A 21,535-nucleotide genomic window follows, 5' to 3' on the forward strand; every position below is an offset into this window, starting at 1 on the left:
TTTTTGATGAAACGGAAAACACTTTCAGCTTTTTTGTCCATATTTCAAAAAAAAAAAAAAAAAAAGGAACGGAGAGGGAGGTGGAGGTAGGGGTAGCATCATCCACGACAAGATATTTCCAAGTGGGAAACTGAAATATTCTGTGCTCTCCCCCTTCCCTTTTGGGGATATATTCTTTTCCCCTTTAAAACTGTCTACGTGTAAGAGATACGTAGGAATCTGTAGAGAAATCAACATTTGGACCTTTGCTTTAGAAAAGCAACTTGAGAGAAGACGCAGGAAGGCAATGATTTGGGGCTTGGCTAAGACTTGGGGTTCCCCCCCACTCTTGCGGGTACTGGAATTCTGCAGTCAGCCAGCCCTTTTTTGAGGTGGAAAGGGGAAATGCTTTCCAAACCCACCTAGTTTGGGAAGCCATCCCAGTCCCGGTGGTGTGAGATCCAGTGTGGCAAAAAGGTATGTCTGTGTACAGGGAGACTTGACTGAGATCCCTCCGGGGCTTCATCAGGCTCCACAGATACATATGGGGTACAGGGTGGATTAAAGAACGATTGTACTGTTTGACATGGGGAGGGCTAACCCTGACTTGTGCTGTTCATGGTGATTACTGGGCCCTGCAGTGCACCCCACTCCAGGAGAGTGTGAATGTGTAGGGATGTGGTAGTTTAAGTCATAATGAAGCCTACCCGTCTCCATACACACATCCTAATTAAGCTTTGAGACTGCACTAAATTGTGCCACTTTTTCCTCTGAGTATGACGAGAAGCCTTTGCCTCATTATTTCTATTCACAATCATTTATAGATAGGAGTCCTTACAATGAGCTCTCCCCCCACCTCCCCACACACACCCCTTGTGCCTACTGGTCTGGAGAGGGTCTGCCCTGGGGAGGGTCAGTTGGTCATCTGTTTAAACAGAATCCTCCAAGATGGCTGAGAAAGCCTGCGGGAAGTGAGTGTGGGCAAGCCTTCCTTCTTGACAAAGATGCCCAGGGAGATGGTAGGGGGAGTCAAATGTGAGTCTCCAGCTCCACTCTTTGAATTCCTATCGTTTCTGCCTCTAAGGAAGTCAAAATCAGTAGGCATTATATGAAGTGGCACTTACTTTGATAGGAATGAGGGTAGATTACCAGAGCCAGGGTAGATGGACTGGACAAGTAACTGGATTGGTCCTTAGCATCTAAGCTGAAGAGACCAACCAATGGAATCAAAGTCACCAAAGACTGGTGGTACTTTTCAGGAAAAGTCATATGAACAGGGGCATGAATCATTCCATTTTGTATTCATCTGAGCTCTGCCCTGGTCATTCATCTCTGAGATGTATCATTTAATTGGAAGGAACACAAATCTGAAATGTCCTAGACATCACATGCTGTCTTAGGAGTTAGAAGAGACATTAGAAAATCAACCCCCTTAATTTTGCACGTGACTAAACTGAGGCCAAGAGACATCATGGTTTATCCAAGGTCATACAGCTTGCAACTGGCACAGATGGTTTTCTTTCCTTCTTTCTTTGTTTCTTTCTTTTATTTTTCTTTCTTTCTCTCTCTTCTTTCTTTCTTTCTTTCTTTCTTTCTTTCTTTCTTTCTTTCTCTCTCTCTCTCTCTCTCTTTCTTTCTTAATTTGCCATTCTTGATGATTGCCTCTCTGTCACTCTTGCTGCCTACCTAAGTCTGGATCAGGCATTTGCAGGTTTCATCCTGGCACCTCCAAGGTGCTGCGGAACACTTTAACAGACAGACAAACAAATTCACCATCAAGTGGTTTCACCTCTTGCCAAGACAATTATTCCTGACAGCAGGCCAGCTGATGGAGCCATAAACTCTAAAGGGTTGGGAGGTGGGGGAGGGGTGTTCAGTAGGCGCAGGCAGGGTTAAACAGCGGCCAGCCATTCAGTGAGTACTGTGAGTACACACCACCCAATCCCTAGGGCTGCTAGGAAAAAAAAAAAAAAAATCCTCCTAATGCTGGCTGCTTGGCAAAGTGGTGACAGAGGCTGCCAAATGGGCAAGAAGAGGTCCCACTTTGGATGTCACTTGATTTGTAGAGCTGGTGCAGAGAGGCAGAAGAGTTGAGTGTTGGCAAGAAAGAAAGGGAATAAAATTAAATTCACTGATTTATATGTGAGTTTTCTTCTAAGTGTGCTACTCAAAACTTAGAAGATGCTCCTAGGCTGTAATTAAAATAAATAAATTATATATATATTATATATAAATATATATTTTATATATATTGCTTTTTGCATTATTATCCTGCAAATCATTTCATCTATATGGTATCTTTAAGCCTTTCCCACCTCTAATGTGGCAAGTTTGCATCTTTTCTACAGTTTTAAACCCCTTGGCAGAACCGTATACATTAACAGATTGAAATGAGCTTTATTGAAATTTAGCTATTCTAAGTCATCTAAGTTGCAGAATCCCAATTTATTATGTATTTAAAGCATACCAGCACTGATTAAATCAATGCAAATTAGGTTAAATAAGAACAACATGAATCGAGTGTTTCAGCATAGTTGAGTCGAGAAACGACAACTTTTGAGTCACCACAGCAAGTCGATATGGCTGTTTTTCATGAGTTTTAATTTCATGCCTCTAAGTGTCCAATGAACTAAAAAAGGAAAAAAAAAAGAAAAGCTCACCTAAAGTTTTTTCTTTCCTCCTGCTTATTCTCTCATATGCCTTTACCTGTCTTTTGAAAATATCTGATTCACCAGGTTACAATGTAGCTATTGCGTGTACTGGATCAATCTCTTCTTCCCGGGTGACCATAGATTTCTGTTGGCAAACTTCTTCTTCAATGTTGTATATTGGATAAGAGATGCTTTATATGCTTTGAAAACACCCTTGACATTTTCCATGTTTGTCAGGGGAAGGAACCTGAGCTCATCTAGCTGAACTGCTATAGCTGCAAGTCTAGTACTAACAGTTGGGCATCAAGAATACCATCCCAAGCCATCATGCCAACATGTGATTGGGTATTGAGGCCAGACCTCCAGTTTGGGGTAAGAAAAGATAAGAATCTTGAAAATGTGGATTCAGCAAATGGGAAGGAAGTCTGGGTTATATGAGTTATGAATCTGATGGCCAAACATAATCTGGAACTAAGGGGAGGTAGAAGAGATAAGCTCACGGAGCAAATTCGTTGTAGTTAGAGAGGCCGGAAGTATAGCTTAACGGAGGGAAGAGTCGATTAATTCCTTCTCTCTTCAACCTTGTAAATTAGCCTTTGCCTAATGAGCCCTCCTGTTTTTCATGGTACTCTATGTTGTGACGTGGACTGGGGGAGTCACATACAATTTTTTTTTGGTATGTCATTATTTCTCCTGTTTTATCTCAACACTTCCAATTTGTTCATTTTAGTCAAAATAATTTGTGAACAAAGAGATGCAAGTGCAGAAAGTCTGAAATGAATCTGCATTCTGGGGATTGGCTTTCCATTAGCAGTCTTTGTCAATGTTCAAGGAAGGAAATTTGAGTGATTATTTTAATGTTCTGTCATCGCTAGCACCAGCCTGGACCTTGATCTTTATGCTGTTGTCTTTAATTTTCAGTGGCAGCGAACCATGGCTTTTCTTTAAAAGGAAACCTTTAGAAGAATTGGGGGAGAGTGGGAGTCACAATTTCAAAAATAGAGAATTAACTTTATTGTTTCTGTGGGCACATACCATACAGCTGGCATTTTACAGAATGCCTCAAAAGGTGCATGGAGAGGCTGAGGGTGAGGGCCCCAAGGCTGCTCTCAGGAGATCCACTTAGGAGACACAAATTAGAAATTGAGGTCATTCTACTTATCAAACTTTATCCAACTCTTAAAGCAACATTGTAACGTGGATAGCAATAAGAAACTAACTGCCATGCTCTATGAATGACGTAAATGATGAGAATAAATAATAAAAGAAATAATAAGTGAATTAATAATAATAAATAGAAATACAAGTTCTCCCGGGCATGGTGGCTCATGCCTGTAATCCCAGCACTTTGGTAGGCCGAGGTGGGCAGATCATCTGAGGTCAGGAGCTTGAGGCCAGCCTGGCCAACATGGTGAAACCCGTGATACCCTCTCTCTACTAAAACTACAAAAATTAGCCAGGCGTGGTGGTGGGTGCCTGTAATCCCAGCTACTCAGGAGGCTGAGGCAGGAGAATTGCTTGAACCTGGGAGGTGGAGGTTGCAGTGAGCTGAGATCACGCCACTGCATTCCAGCCTGGACAACAGAGCGAGACTCCGTCTCAAAAAAAAGGAAAAAAGGAAAAAAAGAGAGAGAGAAAAAAAAGAAAGAAATGCCAGTTCGTGAGGCCTGTCCTCCCTCTCCACAGGTTTTCTCTATACTGGTGTAGAGAATATACTGGTGCTCTGATTATGCCATGTTACGCTTACCTATTTTTTTATATTTTCTCCATCTTTGCTTACCTTCATTTTAACTATCCTTCAAAGTTGATGGCAAATCTCCTCTATGATTTCTTAACTGACTCCGAGGCCCCCGCCCTCTATAAAGCAATCCCTTTTTCTTCTTCTGAACTCCATTAGCAGCTTACCTTTATCAATCTCGTGGTCCTGTTCACTTTATATGAGTGTGGCAATAATTTCTAATGATAGTATTTTAAAACTGAAAGGGACATTAAACATCTTGGAGACGAAGAGTAAAAAGATCTTGTTGGGATTTCTGCTTTGCCACTTTTTAATCGGTATAACCCTATAGAAGTCACTTCTTGGTCAGTGAAATAGGGCTAAGGATGGCTAGCTCAGAGGATACTTGGGGAATTAAATGAGATCATGTAAACTCTATAGAGTTTGTTCATTTAATTTTTGTCACTTCTGTGTTTCTCTATTTATTTATTTATTTTTTTGTGTGTGTGAGACGGAGTGTTGCACTGTCACCCAGGCTGGAGCGCAGTGGCATGATCTTGGGTCACTGCAACCTCCGCCTCCCGGGTTCAAGTGATTCTCCTGCCTCAGCCACCCAAGTAGCTGGGATTACAGGTGCCCACCACCATGCCCAGCTACCACGTCTCAAAAAAAAAAATGTAAATAGACATTTTTACTCTATTAGAATAGAGTTTGGCCACTCAAAAGTGTAGGCCTGAGACCAGAAACCTTGGAGCTTGTTAGAAATGTAGATTCTCAGGCCTCTCCCCAGACCCATGGAATCAAATCTGCATTTAACCATTAGCCACAGGTAATTCATTAAATTTTGAGATGCATTATTGGAACATTCACAAATTTTAACCTGAAATAAAAACCCAGATATCATTGATTCCCTAGTTTTGTAATTGAGAAGCTAAAGGGGCAGAAATGTTAAGTGATTGCCCACCCTTGTTAGTGGAATTGGGTCCAAAAAAATAAAACTTTCTGAATAGCGTGTTTTCTCTCCTATTAGATTTTAAACACTTAGAATGGAAAGTCTATGTGTATCACAGGCCTGAGCACTTAGCAGAGCTCTTAAAGTTTGATTTTGTAATTGGTACAGCAGGTGGTGTAGAGCCTTCGTAGGTTCTAGCTTTAGGTATCTTTCAGCTGGTTTCTTCCCATATTATCCTAGGAGATAATGTTGTTCTGACATCTGGCATAAGACTTTGACTGCAGTCTTCCAATGCAGGCAGAGTTGCATGGTAATTGATCCCATGGGATAGCCCAACATGTTGCCCCTTCACACATACAATTTTGGAAGAGTCAAGACAGCAGGGACAAGTGAGGGGAGGTAAGTTGGAGGTGCATTAGGGTTGTCCTTCTGGGAAAAGCTTTGATGTTAACAGAGTTTGCTTACATTATTCCTCAGTTTTCTTATCACTGCCAATCTGCTACTATGGCATGTGCATATTTCTAATGAATACTTTATTATAAAAAATGTACTTTGGGCCAGGCATGGTGGCTCATGCCTGTAATCCCAGCACTTTGGGAGGCCGAGGCGGGTGGATGACGACGTCAGGAGTTCAAGACCAGCTTGGCTAACACAGTGAAACCCCGTCTCTACTAAAAATACAAAAAATTAGCTGGGCGTGGTGGCGGGCACCTGTAGTCCCAGCTACCTGGGAGGCTGAGGCAGGAGAATGGCGTGAACCCAGGAGGCGGAGCTTGCAGTGAGCTGAGATGGTGCCACTGCACTCCAGCCTGGGTGACACAGCGAGACTCCGTCTCAAAAAAAAGAAATAAAAAAAAATGTACTTTGGGCGGCCGAGGCGGGTGGATCACCTGAGATCAGGAGTTCGAGACTAGCCTGACCAACATGATGAAACCCTGTCTCTACTGAAAATACAAAAAATTAGCTGGGCTTGGTGGTGGGTGCCTGTAATCCTGGCTACTTGGGAGGCTGAGGCAGGAGAATCACCAGAAGGCAAAGGTTGCAGTGACCTGAGATCGCGCCACTGCACTCCAGCCTGGGTGACAGTGCGAGACTCCATCTCAAAAGAAAAAAAAAAAAAAACGAAGTGACAAAAATTAAATGAACATGAAGTCACCTAAAATTCAATCACCAGAGATGAACTATTAAGTTTTGGGTATACATTCTTTCAGAATTTGTCTGCTGTTGTTTATTAATTAGGTTGTTTCTGGTTTTTAGTCATTGTAAAATATACTGTGATTAATTTCCTTATACCTTTGAGTATATGGGCGCCCATGCCTTTAAATGTTTATTCTAGAAGTAGAATTGGTGTTCAAAGGATGAGGACTTTTAAAATACTATTAATACACGATGCCAAATTGTCATCCTGAAAGATTTCATACTTTTCATCCTCAATAGCTGCTTTGCTGCTTTCTCTTTGCCTTGAGAAACCCCCATGACACCATAAATTAAAACACGTTTTGGGCCCCTTTCCTTCATCTGGCTGGGGCTCCAACCTGTATTTCTGTCTGCCTTTGTTTATGATGCCTTGGAACCATTCTTCCTCTTTACATCCATTTCCTCATTCCATCCTATGAAGGCAATTCCCACTTCAGAAAGAGGGCTGGCTTGGGGCCTTCAAGATTCCTTCTGGGAGTTTATGAGAATTTAATTCCTGCATCTTATTAAGTAGCTGGCCAGCCAAATTATTTTCACAAAGCCATTAATGTCTGAAAATGGATTAATCCAGCATTACTTAAAATGCTCTATGAGGGTAAAAGTATTTAAATGCATTTGTGAAATGCACAAGGCTTTGTTCTGTTGTTCATGTTTCACCCTCGTAAGAAATCTCAGTCTCACAATCTCAGTTGTAAGAAATCTTGTTTTTCATGGTTTCAGCCATTTATTTGGGATTTCTATTAACACTAAACCGGAACAGTTTTGAAAACTTATTTAATTGCAGTTTATACTGCATTTGACTTTAAACTGGCTATCACCTTACCAAGACATTCTAAGGTTCAGATTTCAAGCATTATAGAAGAATGCTGGTGCAGGAACCTGTTTTATGTCATAATTTTATCAATTATGGGGGATACCTAGACTACTACAGTTCTTCTACTTGGTATTAGCAAATTTCACCTTCTCATCCTAGCCATAAATAAAGAAACTGTTAGAAATGCGTGTTCCTCATTGCCACAAAGAAATAGCATTCGAACATAAATTTGATTCTCTCAGCAAGGCAGTTTTTACTTTCTGCAGAAAGGGTGCTCATCGCAGATGGAACAATGGCGAGAGCACACCTGGACAGAGGAGGGGCAGGAGTTCTTATTCCTTATGCAGGTAGCCCCTACTGCTGTGTGGTTCCCCTATTGGCTAGGGTTGGACTGCACAGTCTAAGCTAATTCTGATTGGCTATTTTAAAGAGGGCAGGGGTATGAGCCAGAGTAGTGGGGTGGGTAGTTGGCAGGGACGACGGTTAGAAACAGGTAACTAAAGGTGACTAAGGTCAGAGCAGGTGACCAAGGGTGACTCAGGTCAAAGCAGGTGACCAGAATGAGTCAGGCCAGAGCAGATGACCAGGGGAACAGATGTGAACTGCTGATTAGGACAGGCGGGAAAGTTGTTTACTGAAACTAGAAGCAACTGGGCGAAGAGAACCAGGAAGTTAAACTTTAAAATGGAGAATCAAAGAATAAGAGAGCTGAACCTACTGACATACTGATTCTTTGAAGAGAAACTTGGGTTCAATATATTTAACAGAACCAATTTAATTCTATAGTAAGTTCTGTCTGTTCTGTCCTTAATATTCCTTGACACTTAATTATCTTGTTTTATAGAATTTTACAGATGTTGGAAATTTTGTCCTCACAGATAAAATGAAACTCTCTAAGAACAGACGTATTACTTTCTCTGTGTTTTAGACCTTCTAATATCTACCTTTAAAGGGAGAAGAAGATCAGATATGAGAGACCAGATATAGAGAGATGAGAATTGCCACATAGCACTAGTAAATATGTTTTCTCTTCTCTTAGTGCAGTCTGCATAGTTCTGGGTTTGTAAACACTGTCATTGAATTGAGTTTATTAACTAGTTTGAATGCTTGCCTCATCAATAGCCTGTGGAATCTAAACTAAATATAAAAACCTCTATATTACATTGACATATAGGCACAAGCTATTAGCCCAGCAAAGCCGAAACTCTTGAGTTGAAGTCACACAGATTAATGCCTTTATGTGTGGCCTCCTGTTGCAGATCTATTAGTTGTAGGAAATCCCTCACCATCCATAAGCAACAGGTCTTCAGTGGTAAACTAACCTGCCTAGTTAGATGCATTTATCTCTTCATTCAAGCTGTCTCACTCCTTAATCTCTGACAAGAATCTTGAAAATGCCTTTCTAATTATTTAACATAAGTGTTTGCTGCTATTCTTGTTTTTGTTCATTTGTTTTAAGTCAGATGGAATTTTACCTGATGAGAAGCAGAGTTAGATAAAATGTGGTCCCTACCCTGTGTGTTCACAGTTCTGGAGTGGAGATAATGAGTAACAAACCAATATTATTCATGCTATGGCAGAGATGTAAACAAGAGCTGTGGTTGAAGAGATTTTTCTAGCTAATTGAGCAAGTCCGGGTAGAGGAAAGGAAGATGAATTGACCAGATGGATGGATGGAGAAGGCCACTCAAGTCAGTACGCAAAGTCTGTGAAAAAAATATGAAGACTTCTGAGATGCATACCGTGTCTGAAGCACAGGTATGCAGGAGAAGGGGGTAAGAAAAGAGGAGACCAGAGTGTGAATTTAGTGCCAGATTGGAAAGACTTTCAACTAGAAATATGATTTCCAAAATGCAAGTACAAGGAATATAATTCTGATGACTCCCTTGAACATGAATGTAGGAGAAAGGATACTGAAAGCAATGAGAGCAGTTGGGAGACTACCATATCTTCCCAAATGAGATACTATGTGGGCTATGTTCACATTACAAATGGGCAGGGCAGCAGGTGCAATAATAGCTCTGCAGTGGATTGACAAACTTTTAAGTGGTACTCTTTCTAAGAAAGGTGATTTCAATAGATGGATTGCTCTAGGGGAGAAGGGAGGCAAGGAATAGTAGGATGTAAAAGCCAGCTAAGCTCACACTTGGAGCCAGGAGTGAGCAGTTGAAGATCTGAACAGACATTAGAGCTGCACATATAGATTAGGGAGTCCCTGGAATGTGCTTGATGGCTATAGTGGTGGCAGTAGATGCAAATTCCAGAAAGAAAGATTAGAATACCGGCTGATGCACAATCAAAAGTTTTCACAGTCCATTAAGGTAATATCTGGGGTAGCAGCTAGATGAGGAATAACAGGACCTTGTGTTACCTACAAAGTGCATATTTTGATTAAAAGCATTCGAATTCTAATTTATTACAACTGAATTTTGTTAGTGAGCAAGTGATATTGTGGACTGTATTCAGCTTAAGGAATACCAGTTTGCAGAGCCTCTAAGTGATGATTCTCAACAAGAAAGAATAGGATGGGGCAGAGGAAGTAGAGATCACCTCAATAGGAAGGACAGTTTAGTAAAATTAGGAAACACTCCCCTAGTCCATAACAAGCAGCCTTAAACATATAGGGATGGCCATGGGACTGTCATTAATATGAATTTCGTGTGGCTGTGGAAAAGATAAAATATGGTTGAGCTGATAGATTTGGAGAGGACATTGGATGGTCAAGATCACCAACAATGGGGGAGGATGCCTGACCATGAGCGAACCTGCAAAGGAAACGTGTAAGGATGATGCTTTCTGCCCCACGGCTCTATGTCAATGTCTAGCTGATGTTGAGTGTATCATTTCTGAAGAGGGTTTGTCATTGGCATATCACATCAATGTAAGATTATTCCTTTGTGGATAGACCTTGTATTCCTTCCTCAAACATGGAACAAGGTGATGGCTGGAGGTCATGTCCTTCAGAGGCAAATCTATATTTGCATTTTAGCAGAAGAATTTGAGACATCTAATAACATTGTGAATAGCATTTTCAAATTTCTGACTTTCTATTAGTCTGAAAAGTGTTCTGCCATTTAGAAGCTGTGTGATCTCGGCAAGTGACTTAACCCCTAAGCAGAAACATTCAACGTAGTAAAACAAAGGAAAAATGAGTTGAATTATAAAAACAGAAAATAGTTAAAATGCTATTGCAATAACTACCTATATCAGTTTCTACTATGCCAGGGCAAAAATCACACCCTATAGATTGAAGAAAAGGAGGGAAAATAATCATAAGCACAAGTTGCATTGTGCACCAATAACTCAAACTTTTGACTGCTCCCTCTTTAGATATCTGTTCCTACTTTAGAGGCTACATAAAAAGCAAAATCAACATGAAAAAGGCAGCAACAAACACTCCAAAACATGGTGGTTAAAACAACAATCACTTTATTTAGCTTCTGGCAATATGTGTTGGCTGAGTATAACTTCTGTGGGGACCAGGTTGACTGAAAGCTGTGGTGCTCGCTCAAGTATCCATGATCAACTGGAAAATTAGCGGAAGACTGGACAATCCAGGATGGCTTCACTCACAGGGATGGCAATTGGCAGCCTGTTGGCTGAGACTCAACTAACTTTAGGTTGGGGTACCCGAGTTCTCTCCCGTATGTCATCTCATCCTCCAGTAGGCTAGCTCTGGTGCAATCAGGTGGTGATTGTAGGGTTCCAGGAGCAGCAAAGGAGAAGTCCCAGTGCACAAACACTTTTCAAGTCCACCATTTGGCAAATTGCTGTTGTCTGTTAACTAAAGCCAATCACATGGTCAGCCTGAATCAAGGAGTGGAGAAATAGGCTCCACCTCTTGATGGGACGGGAAGAATTTATAGTTGTTTTTGCAGATTAAGTACAGCAGCAGTGGTGGCTTAATATTATTACAACTGTAAGTATGAAATGCTTTAAAGTGATTTTTATTTCTCAAGCCATATGACTCTAACAGTATCATCCATAAACACTGAGGACCAGCAGTGCAGGTATCACCTATAGCTTGTTAGAAATGCAGAATCTCAGGCCCCACCCAAGACCCACTGTAACAAATCGGAATCTACATTTTTACAAGATCTCCAAGTGATTCGTAAGCCCGCTAAGGTTTTAGAAGCACTGTATCTTTTTGCTGTTTCTCATAATTCTCTTTCTTAGAATTGCTATCTTCTCTTGTTGAGTGATAGATCTTTGATTTTTAAAGGTGCCAGAACTGTTTCCTTCTGCACAACTGAAACAGAACAAACACAGGTTTATACAGTAAAACAGGTTGCTTCACAGCGTGAATAGCTAGAGAGAGAGAATATAACATTTTATGCTCAATTGTCCTGTGCCTTTTTTTAAATAGAAATTTAAAAATTAAGATAACAGTACATAAATATTTAAAATATTGTATTTAACCAGGCAGCACCGTTCAGATATTAGAGCAATTTTTAAAGAAGCAGAAAGAGCTAGGCATGTACTTAAACTGACCTTTTCCATTTCTGAACCATTACTTAACTGGACCTTGATTTTCTGAAGGTTCAAAGATTGATTCTCCAACCTTTAGTCTGCAGTTTAAATATCTCTAGAACATGTGCAAGTCTCGGGATACTCTTTAAGATATTATACAATTAATAAGACCAACACAATTTAAGCATCTGGCATGTGCCGGCTGCTGGTCTCCCCTAGTTTGCTTTTTACCTTAAGTCTGAACAGAAAGAGAGAGAAAAAGCAATTTTGCATTAAAACCAAATGCTGTTGTTTTGTGTGATGTTTGCTTGCCATAATCTCTTCTCAAAATGGGACAAATTCTTTGAAGCTATAACTGTTCTTTTAACTATATATGCTTTGAGGTCCTGTTCTTTTCAATCAATGAGCCAGCCAATCAATAGTTAACAAATATCTATTGAGTACTTCACATATGCAGGCATATTCTAGGTCTGGGGATACAGCGGGGAACGAAACTGAGCAACTTTGTAAGCAAATAGATTAATAAGATAATTTTAGGTACTGATAAAGGGAGAATTAAATAGGACCATATGGAAGAGAGAAATTGAGGGACTGGACCTGCTTTATCTATGGGTAGGCAAGGCTTCCTTGAGGTGGTGGTATTTGAGTTGACACCTGAATGATGAGCAAGGGGAAGCCATTTAAAGTGCCATGAGATATGCATACCAAGCAGAGAGAACAGAAGGTGCCAAGGCCCGGACACTAAACCAAACCTGGTCCAAGAGACTGTAAAATGGCTAGTGTGCTCAAGTGAGTGAGATGGGGATGAAGAGATGGGAAGGAGGATTTTGAACACAAGACATGCTTTCTTAAAGAATCCATGCACATTTGTATAAATGTTGACAAACATTCACCAGCATCCTCATAACCTCCACTAGACCTTATAAAGTGATTGACTGCTCTGTTTCAGGCACCAAATTAAAGCACTTTAATATATTAATTCCATTTATTCATCAAAATTCTGTTAGACCCTTCCACTTTCAGAATATACAAAGGAAATCAAGGAACAGTAAACTTAAGCTACGTGACTTAACACAGCTGGTATTGATGATATAAAGTGATTTTTCTGCATTCCCTAGACCCTTTTATGGAACAATTAAGAGGGCTGGATACCAATCAACTTTTTAACTCTGTAAAAGCCAAACTTGACCCTATTAAGATCTTCCTTTCCCCCAGGTTTAGACCCAGCAAGAGGCGGGATGGGGCAATTCAAACTTTCCTCCTGGATTCCCACTCCTCTCGGCCCCCTTCTACCATCTGTTGCTGTTTGCGTAGAAGAAGAACAGAACAGAATACCGACAACCACACACATTCAGAAATCTCGTTTTGTATGTGGGAGTCTGGCTTCATTAACAAGTTTCTCCAACTCTCCCTGTACTACAACACCAATCTAAACATAACTCATTGAAGTCATGGGAATAGGCAATAATCAGCTTCATGATACTCAGATGTCAGTGTCCAGATATATCACCTGCTACTTCCTAGTAACCTGCTTCAAGCAGGTTGTTTTTCTCAAGAACCTCTAAATAAATAATGCCTATTTCTGTAGTTTCTAACCTCTGCATTGTCACTCTGATTCTAACTCCTATTAATTTCCACCTTCTTTCTAAGGGCTCCCATTCTCACTCCGGACTATTTCCCATCTACCCCCACAAATCCGTATGTCCACGTATTCACCCATCCATTTCTCAATCATGTAGTGGGTACTTACTCTGTTTTCTTAACTGTGCTAAGTGCTAAGATATATAAAATATTTTAGATAATAGTCTCTTCTTTATAGAGTTCACTCACTAGTAGGAGAATCGTACTCCCAGAAGTCCATATTAATCCCCTCCTTCTTTGAGATGTTACTTATCTAAAATTGAGAGCAACTTAAGTAAATTTAAATTTACTGTATTAAATTGCTCTGTGTTTGTTTCTGTGTGCCCCTCCTCCCCTGTTTTCCTTTATGTCTTCTGGGTTGAAATTTCTCAGGAGCAAAGTCCAGGTTATATTCCTGGTGCAGTGAAGATAGAGTTGGGATATTTATGTTTAGGTTTGGGTTTTGCCACTTACTAGTAATTTTGGGGGTAAATTCCTTCTCTATGTAAAGAGTGGGAGTTGGGTTTGAGAATTTCTAAGATCCTGTTGAGCTCTGACATTCATGGATTCGTGAATTCTAAAATACCTAACAAGGTCTGGAAAGTGAAGGGAACATGCAATACAAAACTTGTTTCAAAGGCATTTATTTTTAACTTATTTATGTGGTGGGTGGTTTTCTAACTGAAATGTAACATTGTCCCTGGCTTATAGACTGAGACAGTAAATTTAAAAACAAACTATTGAAAAATCAGATTGGACCTTTGTTGTGAAGTTGGGCCTTTCAACAGAGTGTTAGGTTAGGATTCTTTCCAAGCCCGTAGAGCAATGCAGAGAAGAGATAGTCCCTTAGTAAGCCAGTTCTCTATTTCAGCCTTCTTAGGGTGCTACCCCTACACTAGACAGTCAACATTGGCAGTATCAGAATGATCCTAGAAGAGGTTTTAGTGTATGTTGGAATAATCCATAACTGATAATTTTAAAAAGATAATATGCTAGTGGTTTATCTCTGTGCTTTAGAAGGTATTATCAAAGAAAGGATCTCACCCTTTATCAAACCCCATCACAGATGGGAGGCTGGCCTGGTTGCAACTCTATTCAAATGGTCTTCTGAATTCCTTTGACCATATGCACAGGTTAACTATGTTCAGATAGTAATAACCTTATATGGGTAAGTACTCATTTTAGAAAAACATAATTTTCTAAAAGAATTTAAATTCATCAACTAATTTTAATGTAATTGGTATTTGAAGGATGTCTACCAATTTGGAATATAATTACCTAGCAAGGGCTGATGGATACCAACCAGTTTTTTTATTGTTGTTTTTATTTCAAACAATTAAATAGTTGTTCAACAAAATGAGACTGGCATATTGCCAAACTGGCCACATCTCCAGACCCAAACAGGATTTGTTTCATTACATAATATGGTGAACAGTATATCTCTTCTGTACTTGTTGTGAACATTGCAAAGGCTTTAGAAATCTTTTTGAGATCCAAGTATACCACTCAGGATATTATTCAACCAACATGGAGAACAAAGTACTGTTTTCTTCGATGGTTTTGCTCTTTCAAAATCTCTAAGGGTTGAAAATGAAAAGCAATACTTTGTGACTTTGGTGATGTGGATGTAGTGAGACTGTATCTGGGTCTCCAGTTCCACAGTCCTGCTTTTCACTCTGATTCTGTTCCCACCTAGCACCCCATCCCAGCTGTAATAAGAATTCTTGAGTTATAAAGTAAACTAGATGGCATTTACCACCCACCTAAATGAAGTGGTGTCAGGAGGGTTAAAATAAGACATATTCAAAAGTCCTCCAGAAATATTTGATGTTCTGTATAAAGACGGTAACCATTCACAGACTCAGCCTTTCTGTAAAAGTGAGAGTGTCTCTTCCTGCAGCCTGCTGGTAGGAAATGAGGCAAGGTTTTTCATCCAACTATTTTGGGAGCAGATAAAAGAGGAATGGAATGTTATAAAGTAATAATAAGAATGTCAGAGAATAATCTTGTTCTGATTCTGACATTTAGCGATTGCCTTCATTCTGGACATTATTTTTCATCCAGGTAATATTTTTAAACAACTCAACAATAAATATAAAGTTACTGTTAGAACCTAAATTTCTTCATCTAAAAAACAGGATTAATAGTCTTGCCTCATAGCACAACTTTTAAGAAAATAAACATAAAATGATACATACACAGTTGGTTTCACAGGTACATTCTGCAGCTACGAGATAATTTTATTGTTTTTGTCACTTTTGTAAGGACCACTTCTAAAATAGTAGACCTGCTTATAGCATTGCCATTTCTCCTTCTATTTGGCCAAATAAGCACAATTTCCCAAAGTGGGGATCTATATTAGAAAAAGCCTTAATGTTTAACCCACCTCTGCTTTTCTCTTCTGACTTCAGCAGCTCTTGTACCTGTCTCTAGGATTGAGCCTTCACCTTCTCCGAATTGTGATACAGTCAGCTGCTTGCCTCATACAGTAATTGGGTGAGGAACAGACCATTTGAATTCACCCCCCGATGATTGCCATGTGGAGAAACCCTTACTTTCATTTCTTGTTAAATATCAAGTGTGGGATGAAGAGAAGCAACCTTAAAAATTTACTTGATTAGACTTAGAATTAATTATTAATATTAGACTAAGAGTGATTAATATCTTGCCACTTTAGCATTACCATTTTTAAAGTAAATCACAGATCTCGTAATATTTTACGCTTAAATATTTTATGTATATATTTTAAAAAGCTGTTTTTACATAACCACAATGCTGTCATTGCACCCTAGCAAATTGATGACAATTATTTAATGTTATCTAATATATAGTCCGTATTTAGATGTGTCCAATTATTCCTCAATTTTTTTAAAGTTGAATGAGTTTTAATGTGTAACCAAAATATGTCTCCACACTTCATTAGGGTGGTGATGTCTTTAAGTGGGGACAAAGAAGGAGAATAACTCTATTCAGTTAAGCAAATCAGTCCACCATAGTGTGCCAATATTAATGTTTATTCACATAATCAAATATTTACTAAAGTTTTAAAAATATGCTAGATGGCACAGATATTTGGATATAACTCTTTTGACATGATAGGTTCTCTGACATGCCCACATGTAAAAATGACTGAAAGAAATGATATAAGAAAAGTTAGTGATGGATATAACATGGAAGAACTTGATAAACCCTCAAGTAAATATTTAGTGTGTAGATTATAATAGAAAGGCCTCCTGGAAAAAAAAGGAAATTGGAGAGGCTTTGGAGGTTTCATTGAGAGGGTTTAGAGATTTTCTATCGTGGGGAGATGGCACTAGGAAAAGGGTATTAAGATCCAGGCTTGACTGGTGGTGAGGATATTCTGGACGAAGTCTAACTGGTAGGAACAGAAACACTCCCAGTACAGTATATATTGAACAGAGTACAGATGCTGGGGGAAGTACACATTGAGATGAAGCAAAAGAAGTAGGTTAGAGCCAGTGATTTATCTTGAATCTGTTATTTCTTTATTGAACAGCATATTTTAAAATAATTTGTGGTGTATGAATTCATAAAATGTATGCAAATGAACTACAACCAGGAAAATTGTGGAATAAATCTTTTTTTTTAAAGCCTACCATGGTGGGCTTAAAGAATCTGTCTTTTCTGATATATCAAAAGTCTATATATGCTACAACCAGTTGCTTGTGGCAAGATTTAGTTTTTGTGAATGCATGCATGCTGTACCTGTGGGCTCTGATGAATGATAAATGCTAAATCACCAGTAGTGGGAAATATTAATGTAAATTTCATCTTTACTGTGACTATATTTAATCAATACCTTATTTCTGCTAACATGTTCTGCGAGGCTGGCTCTGGCATGGTAGGTAATCTATACTCTAGGAAAAGCTATAACCCTTCTGAAGATTCTCTGTATTTTGTTTATTTATTTATTTTAAAAAGGTGTACTAGGTTTCAGGGTAGAGTGGTTATTCCTCCTGCTGAGGAAGCAACAATAGAACAAAACATCATTTTAAATGTGGGTGTATTTTTTAAGATGAGGTTTGAGACATTCCCGGTATGTGTAGAATTTCATAGAACTACTTTATCAAAACATTTAGCTCACTTTTTTTCTTTCTAGAGAGCAAATTAATTACCATCTGATAAGCATGCTTAACTTTCTTCTTTCTAGTCTACTACCAGGCTTTTATTAGTTGGAGCCACTAAATCAAACTCAATATAGGTCATTGTCAATAAAATGCCCAGTGATGAAAACTAAGTAATACAGTGGCTTCCCTAAGCCCCTCATTTTATGTGGCGTGAAAACAGACCCATGAATGGGTGTAGGTGTGCTGAACTGGAGAAAAATTGTGCCTTCCTCTGCTCACTCTGTGCGGAGCCACTTCCCTGAAAGCCAGTGAACCTATTTACCATTGTCATAGTAACACACAATTCGGGCCCACGTAGACTTAATCCCGAGAGGCAATTGTTCCCTTGCTTGGGCGGCTACGCTCCCCACGGGGCTGCCTGCCGCCCCCGGGCTCCTGCAGCTCCCGGAAGGTGCGCGGCTGCGGAGGCCGCGGGGCCCCAAGCGCCAGCCTGGCCCCGGCGCAGATGCGCTGCCCCGGCCGCAGCCCAGCCTCCGCGTGTGTTGTCATGACGATCGGAAACGCGTGTATGGGGAGATGGGTGCCAGGGTCTCCTTGTCCGTTATCCAAAACCCAGTCGCTTTTGCTAGTTCCTCACTCAGCATGTGAGAGAGATTGTCTTCTCACTCGGTGCCACTCGGGGGCCATACTCCAAAATCAACCAGGGCTGCCTGGACATCCAAGACGTTTCGGGCCAGGCGAGGCTAATTCCCTACCCTGTGCCATGGGCAAAGGAGAACGCCGCCTTCCCATGCAGTTCCCTTTGTAGCCCACCCCTTGCCATTCCAGGCATCGCTGAAAGGTGTATAATTTGGGAACAGGAAAAGGGAGAAGGGGTATTAACCGGAGAGGAACTCTAGTTCTTGAAGATGAGCCATCTTCTTGAAGAGAAGTGCGTGCCCTGTCGTGGTCCCCCAGGTGCCCTGTCTCTGAGCAGTGACCGGGGTCAGTGCTGGCACCGGCTCTGTCACTGCACACTGGTAGCACGTTTGTTCTCTTCTTCTTTTCCTGTAGCTCAGTGGGGTTCCCAAATCACAGCACATAGCAGCCGCTGGCGAGAGCTTTTGGTTTTGACTTGTTAGACACGGGTTAGAACTCCAAGCTCCTGATGTAATAGGGCTCCGAACAGGCCTGGGAATCTGCGTTTTGAGGCGGTCTCCCTAGGTGGTTCTGATATGCATCCAGATGTGAGAATCATCGCCAAGACCTCTTTTCTTTCTTCCCCTTCATTTCTAGCTTTTCCTCTTCTCTCTTTCCTCCTTGCGTGCCTGCTCTCTCACAAATACAACTCCTCTTTTATTTTCCCATGTATTTTCCTCCCTCCCCCAACGTTTTAAGCATCTGTTGTTTGTCAGGCACTGTCCTAGATGCTTGGAAGGTTATGGTTTCTGCCTCTATGCAGCATCTGTGGTCTCTCATTGACCTTCTCTCTTGCCAGCTCCTCTTCTCTTTCTCTCTATACTTTCATCCTCTCATTTTCTTAATGACGTTCTTTGTGTTTCTTCTTCTTTTCTTTCTTTTTCTCCTCCTCCTCCTCCTCCTTCTTTTTCTATTAGTGAATCCATATGTATTTTTAGCACCATGAATATCAGGATTTAAAAGTTTCTAGCATCTGCCTGGGTTTCAAGCCACAAATTCCTCCCATCATAGCTTAGAGGACTCCTGGACCACTAGGGGTGGGTGGAGCAGGATATTCCACCCTAACTCTTTACAAGGAATTTGCCTTTTCTAGAGCTCAGTATGAAAAAACAAGTTAGGTTACTCTCAGCTAACATTAGAGATATTTCAGTTTTCATAATGTTTAATGACCTCTTTAGGCTTCCCTTAAAGCTGCAATTAAAGATTGCCCTGCAGTCAAAAGAAAAGCATGTAAAAATGGAGCTTGCATCAAGAGAGAAAAAAAAACAAATAACCTCCCTGAATTAATCCTCCCCCTACCCCCATTATTCAGGCTGCTGTTTTACACAAAGATACTGTTTTGAGCATGAAAAATATGAATTGTTACAAATTTACCTGTTCCAAAGTTTCAATTAAAGCTAAGTGACACATGAGTATAAAGACTGTCAGAACCTCTCCAAAGTTAGGTGATTTGCTTTGCTTTGAAGGAGTCGACAAAGGGGCTCTCTTGGATCCTTGTGGGCCTCTGCTCGCAGTGTGAGGCACTTTCACGAGTCTCAGAGTCGAGTCATAGGCGATGTCAGGACATTCTGCTTCCACGCTGAGCTCATTTCTTCAGCCTTCCTGTGGATTTGAGGTCGAGGGCTGCAATCATCATGACCTCTGATCGTCTCAGGGTTAAGCCCCTACTTAAACTGTTAACTAACTTAAAGATTTCATGTACAACACAATCAGCCAGCAGCTATTTATTGAAAAGCCTTTTATGTAAAAAGGTTTGGAGGACCTAGGAATTGTGAGAAATTTTTAAAAGGTAACATGTTAATTCTTGGATGTGGGGGAGACTGATTTACATGAAAAGAGAACTAAGTTCTTAGCTTCAAGTGATTTCCCAGAATGCTTGGAATAAAATACTCCTTTTTTGGTGTGACCTTGAGACTCCAAATCATCTGGACCTTGACCACCTCCCTCCCCTCATCTTGCTGTCACTATGTCTCTTATTGGTTTTATTCCAGACACACTCTTTCCTTTGATCCCCCCCCATGCCAGATCTGTTTTATGAATGTCCTTCCTCCCATCTTTGCATAGCCATCTCCTTTTCATCACTCAAGTTTCAATTTAGAGTCACTGCCTCAGAGAACTCTTCCCTGACCACTCCATCTAAAGAAGGCATCAGATCATTATCATAGCACCTGCTTTAATGTTCTGCCATGGCACATATTACTACTGGATATTATTTTCCTATGTATATATATTTCTCTTGCTTACCCACTAAAATATAAGTTTCATGAGAACAGGGGTTTTAATGCTTCTGTCCCACCTAGAAGAATGCAAGGCATTAAAAATATATTCATTAAATATCTGTCAAATGAATAAATGAATGAAAGACTATGTTACTTGCCAAGTGAGGTTTTTCAGACATTGAACACTAGTGTTTCTAGAAGAGGGAAGAATCACTCTAGGCTGAAGGGGACAAGAATTGATTAGAGAGGAGGAGATACCTGACTTGGATACTGTAGATTTGTAGGATTTATAGCTGTGGAAAGAAGAATGATGAGTTTCTTTCAGGTAAGGAAGTATTTGCCAATTAAATGATCTAATCCATTTTGGCACCAAACCAGATATTCAAGTATAGGTGAATCCTTTAACCTCAGTTTCCACTTTTAGTCTTGGAGGCAAAACTACTTGCCATTCTAAAGTAGAGGTCAATCTACTTGCCATTCTAAATCCGTGGTTTTTAAAGCTGCTTTTTCTTTTATATTTTTCCTGATCAGAGAACTTTGTTATGTCACTCACCATAACAAAAACAGCATCAGAGAAATCATGTTTAAATAACTGCCTCTTTCTCTACAATATGAGAAGGGGGAAAACATTTTTTCCCTTCACTGGCAAAGAAGATGGTTATGGCTGATTAATCAGGCCATTAGATACAGTTTTGCTGCATTCAGTAGAAGCCATGATGAGAATTTAGCTTGAATATTCATGTTATAAGTGCTACATGAGTTTGGAATGCTTATAGATTTGCAAAATTTGAGAGCTAAAAAGGACCTTAGAGATCATTTAGATTCTGCAGCCCATCCTTCATAGCATTTTTAATTTTGCAGTTTAAAATGCCAGGACCCAGAGTAGTAAAGTGATTGGTTTATGGTTACATTGGTAGCTGGTGGGCAAACAGATTATCAACCCCACCCTTCTGATTCGCCATCCAGCAGTCTTTATATTGAACCTTAGTGAGCTTCATGCATTTGGTCATGTTACATAAGCAGAAAGAAAATCTGGAAGCAATGACTAGGCATACTCATAGAAGAAACCCCATCATCATTTTCAAAGTCGCAGTGGTGAAAGTGAGAAATACATATTGAAGGAACTTGCTGGCATTTGAAAGGGAATAAA

At 40.1% G+C, this 21,535-nt stretch overlaps 1 protein-coding gene across 13 annotated transcripts in view; it reads left to right on the forward strand.

Annotated features, from left to right (window-relative positions):
* CTNNA2 (catenin alpha 2) overlaps positions 1-21,535 on the forward strand; it is a 1,423,217-nt gene that overhangs the window by 1,075,540 nt on the left and 326,142 nt on the right. Inside the window, exon 1 of one of the 13 annotated variants that reach the window (XM_063616609.1) lies at positions 375-456. The exons of 11 other annotated variants lie outside the window; for them this stretch is intronic. Coding sequence is in view for 1 of the 2 variants with exons in the window: in XM_055240968.2 (XP_055096943.1) it covers positions 8,976-9,068 (93 nt within the window). In the remaining variant the exon portion in view is untranslated. Of the gene's footprint in view, positions 1-374; positions 457-8,790; positions 9,069-21,535 lie in introns of those variants that run through there. One more of the 13 variants, XM_055240968.2, reaches the window with a different exon arrangement.

This window comes from Symphalangus syndactylus, chromosome 14 (genome assembly GCF_028878055.3).
Source record: "Symphalangus syndactylus isolate Jambi chromosome 14, NHGRI_mSymSyn1-v2.1_pri, whole genome shotgun sequence".
Classification (NCBI taxonomy): domain Eukaryota; kingdom Metazoa; phylum Chordata; class Mammalia; order Primates; family Hylobatidae; genus Symphalangus; species Symphalangus syndactylus.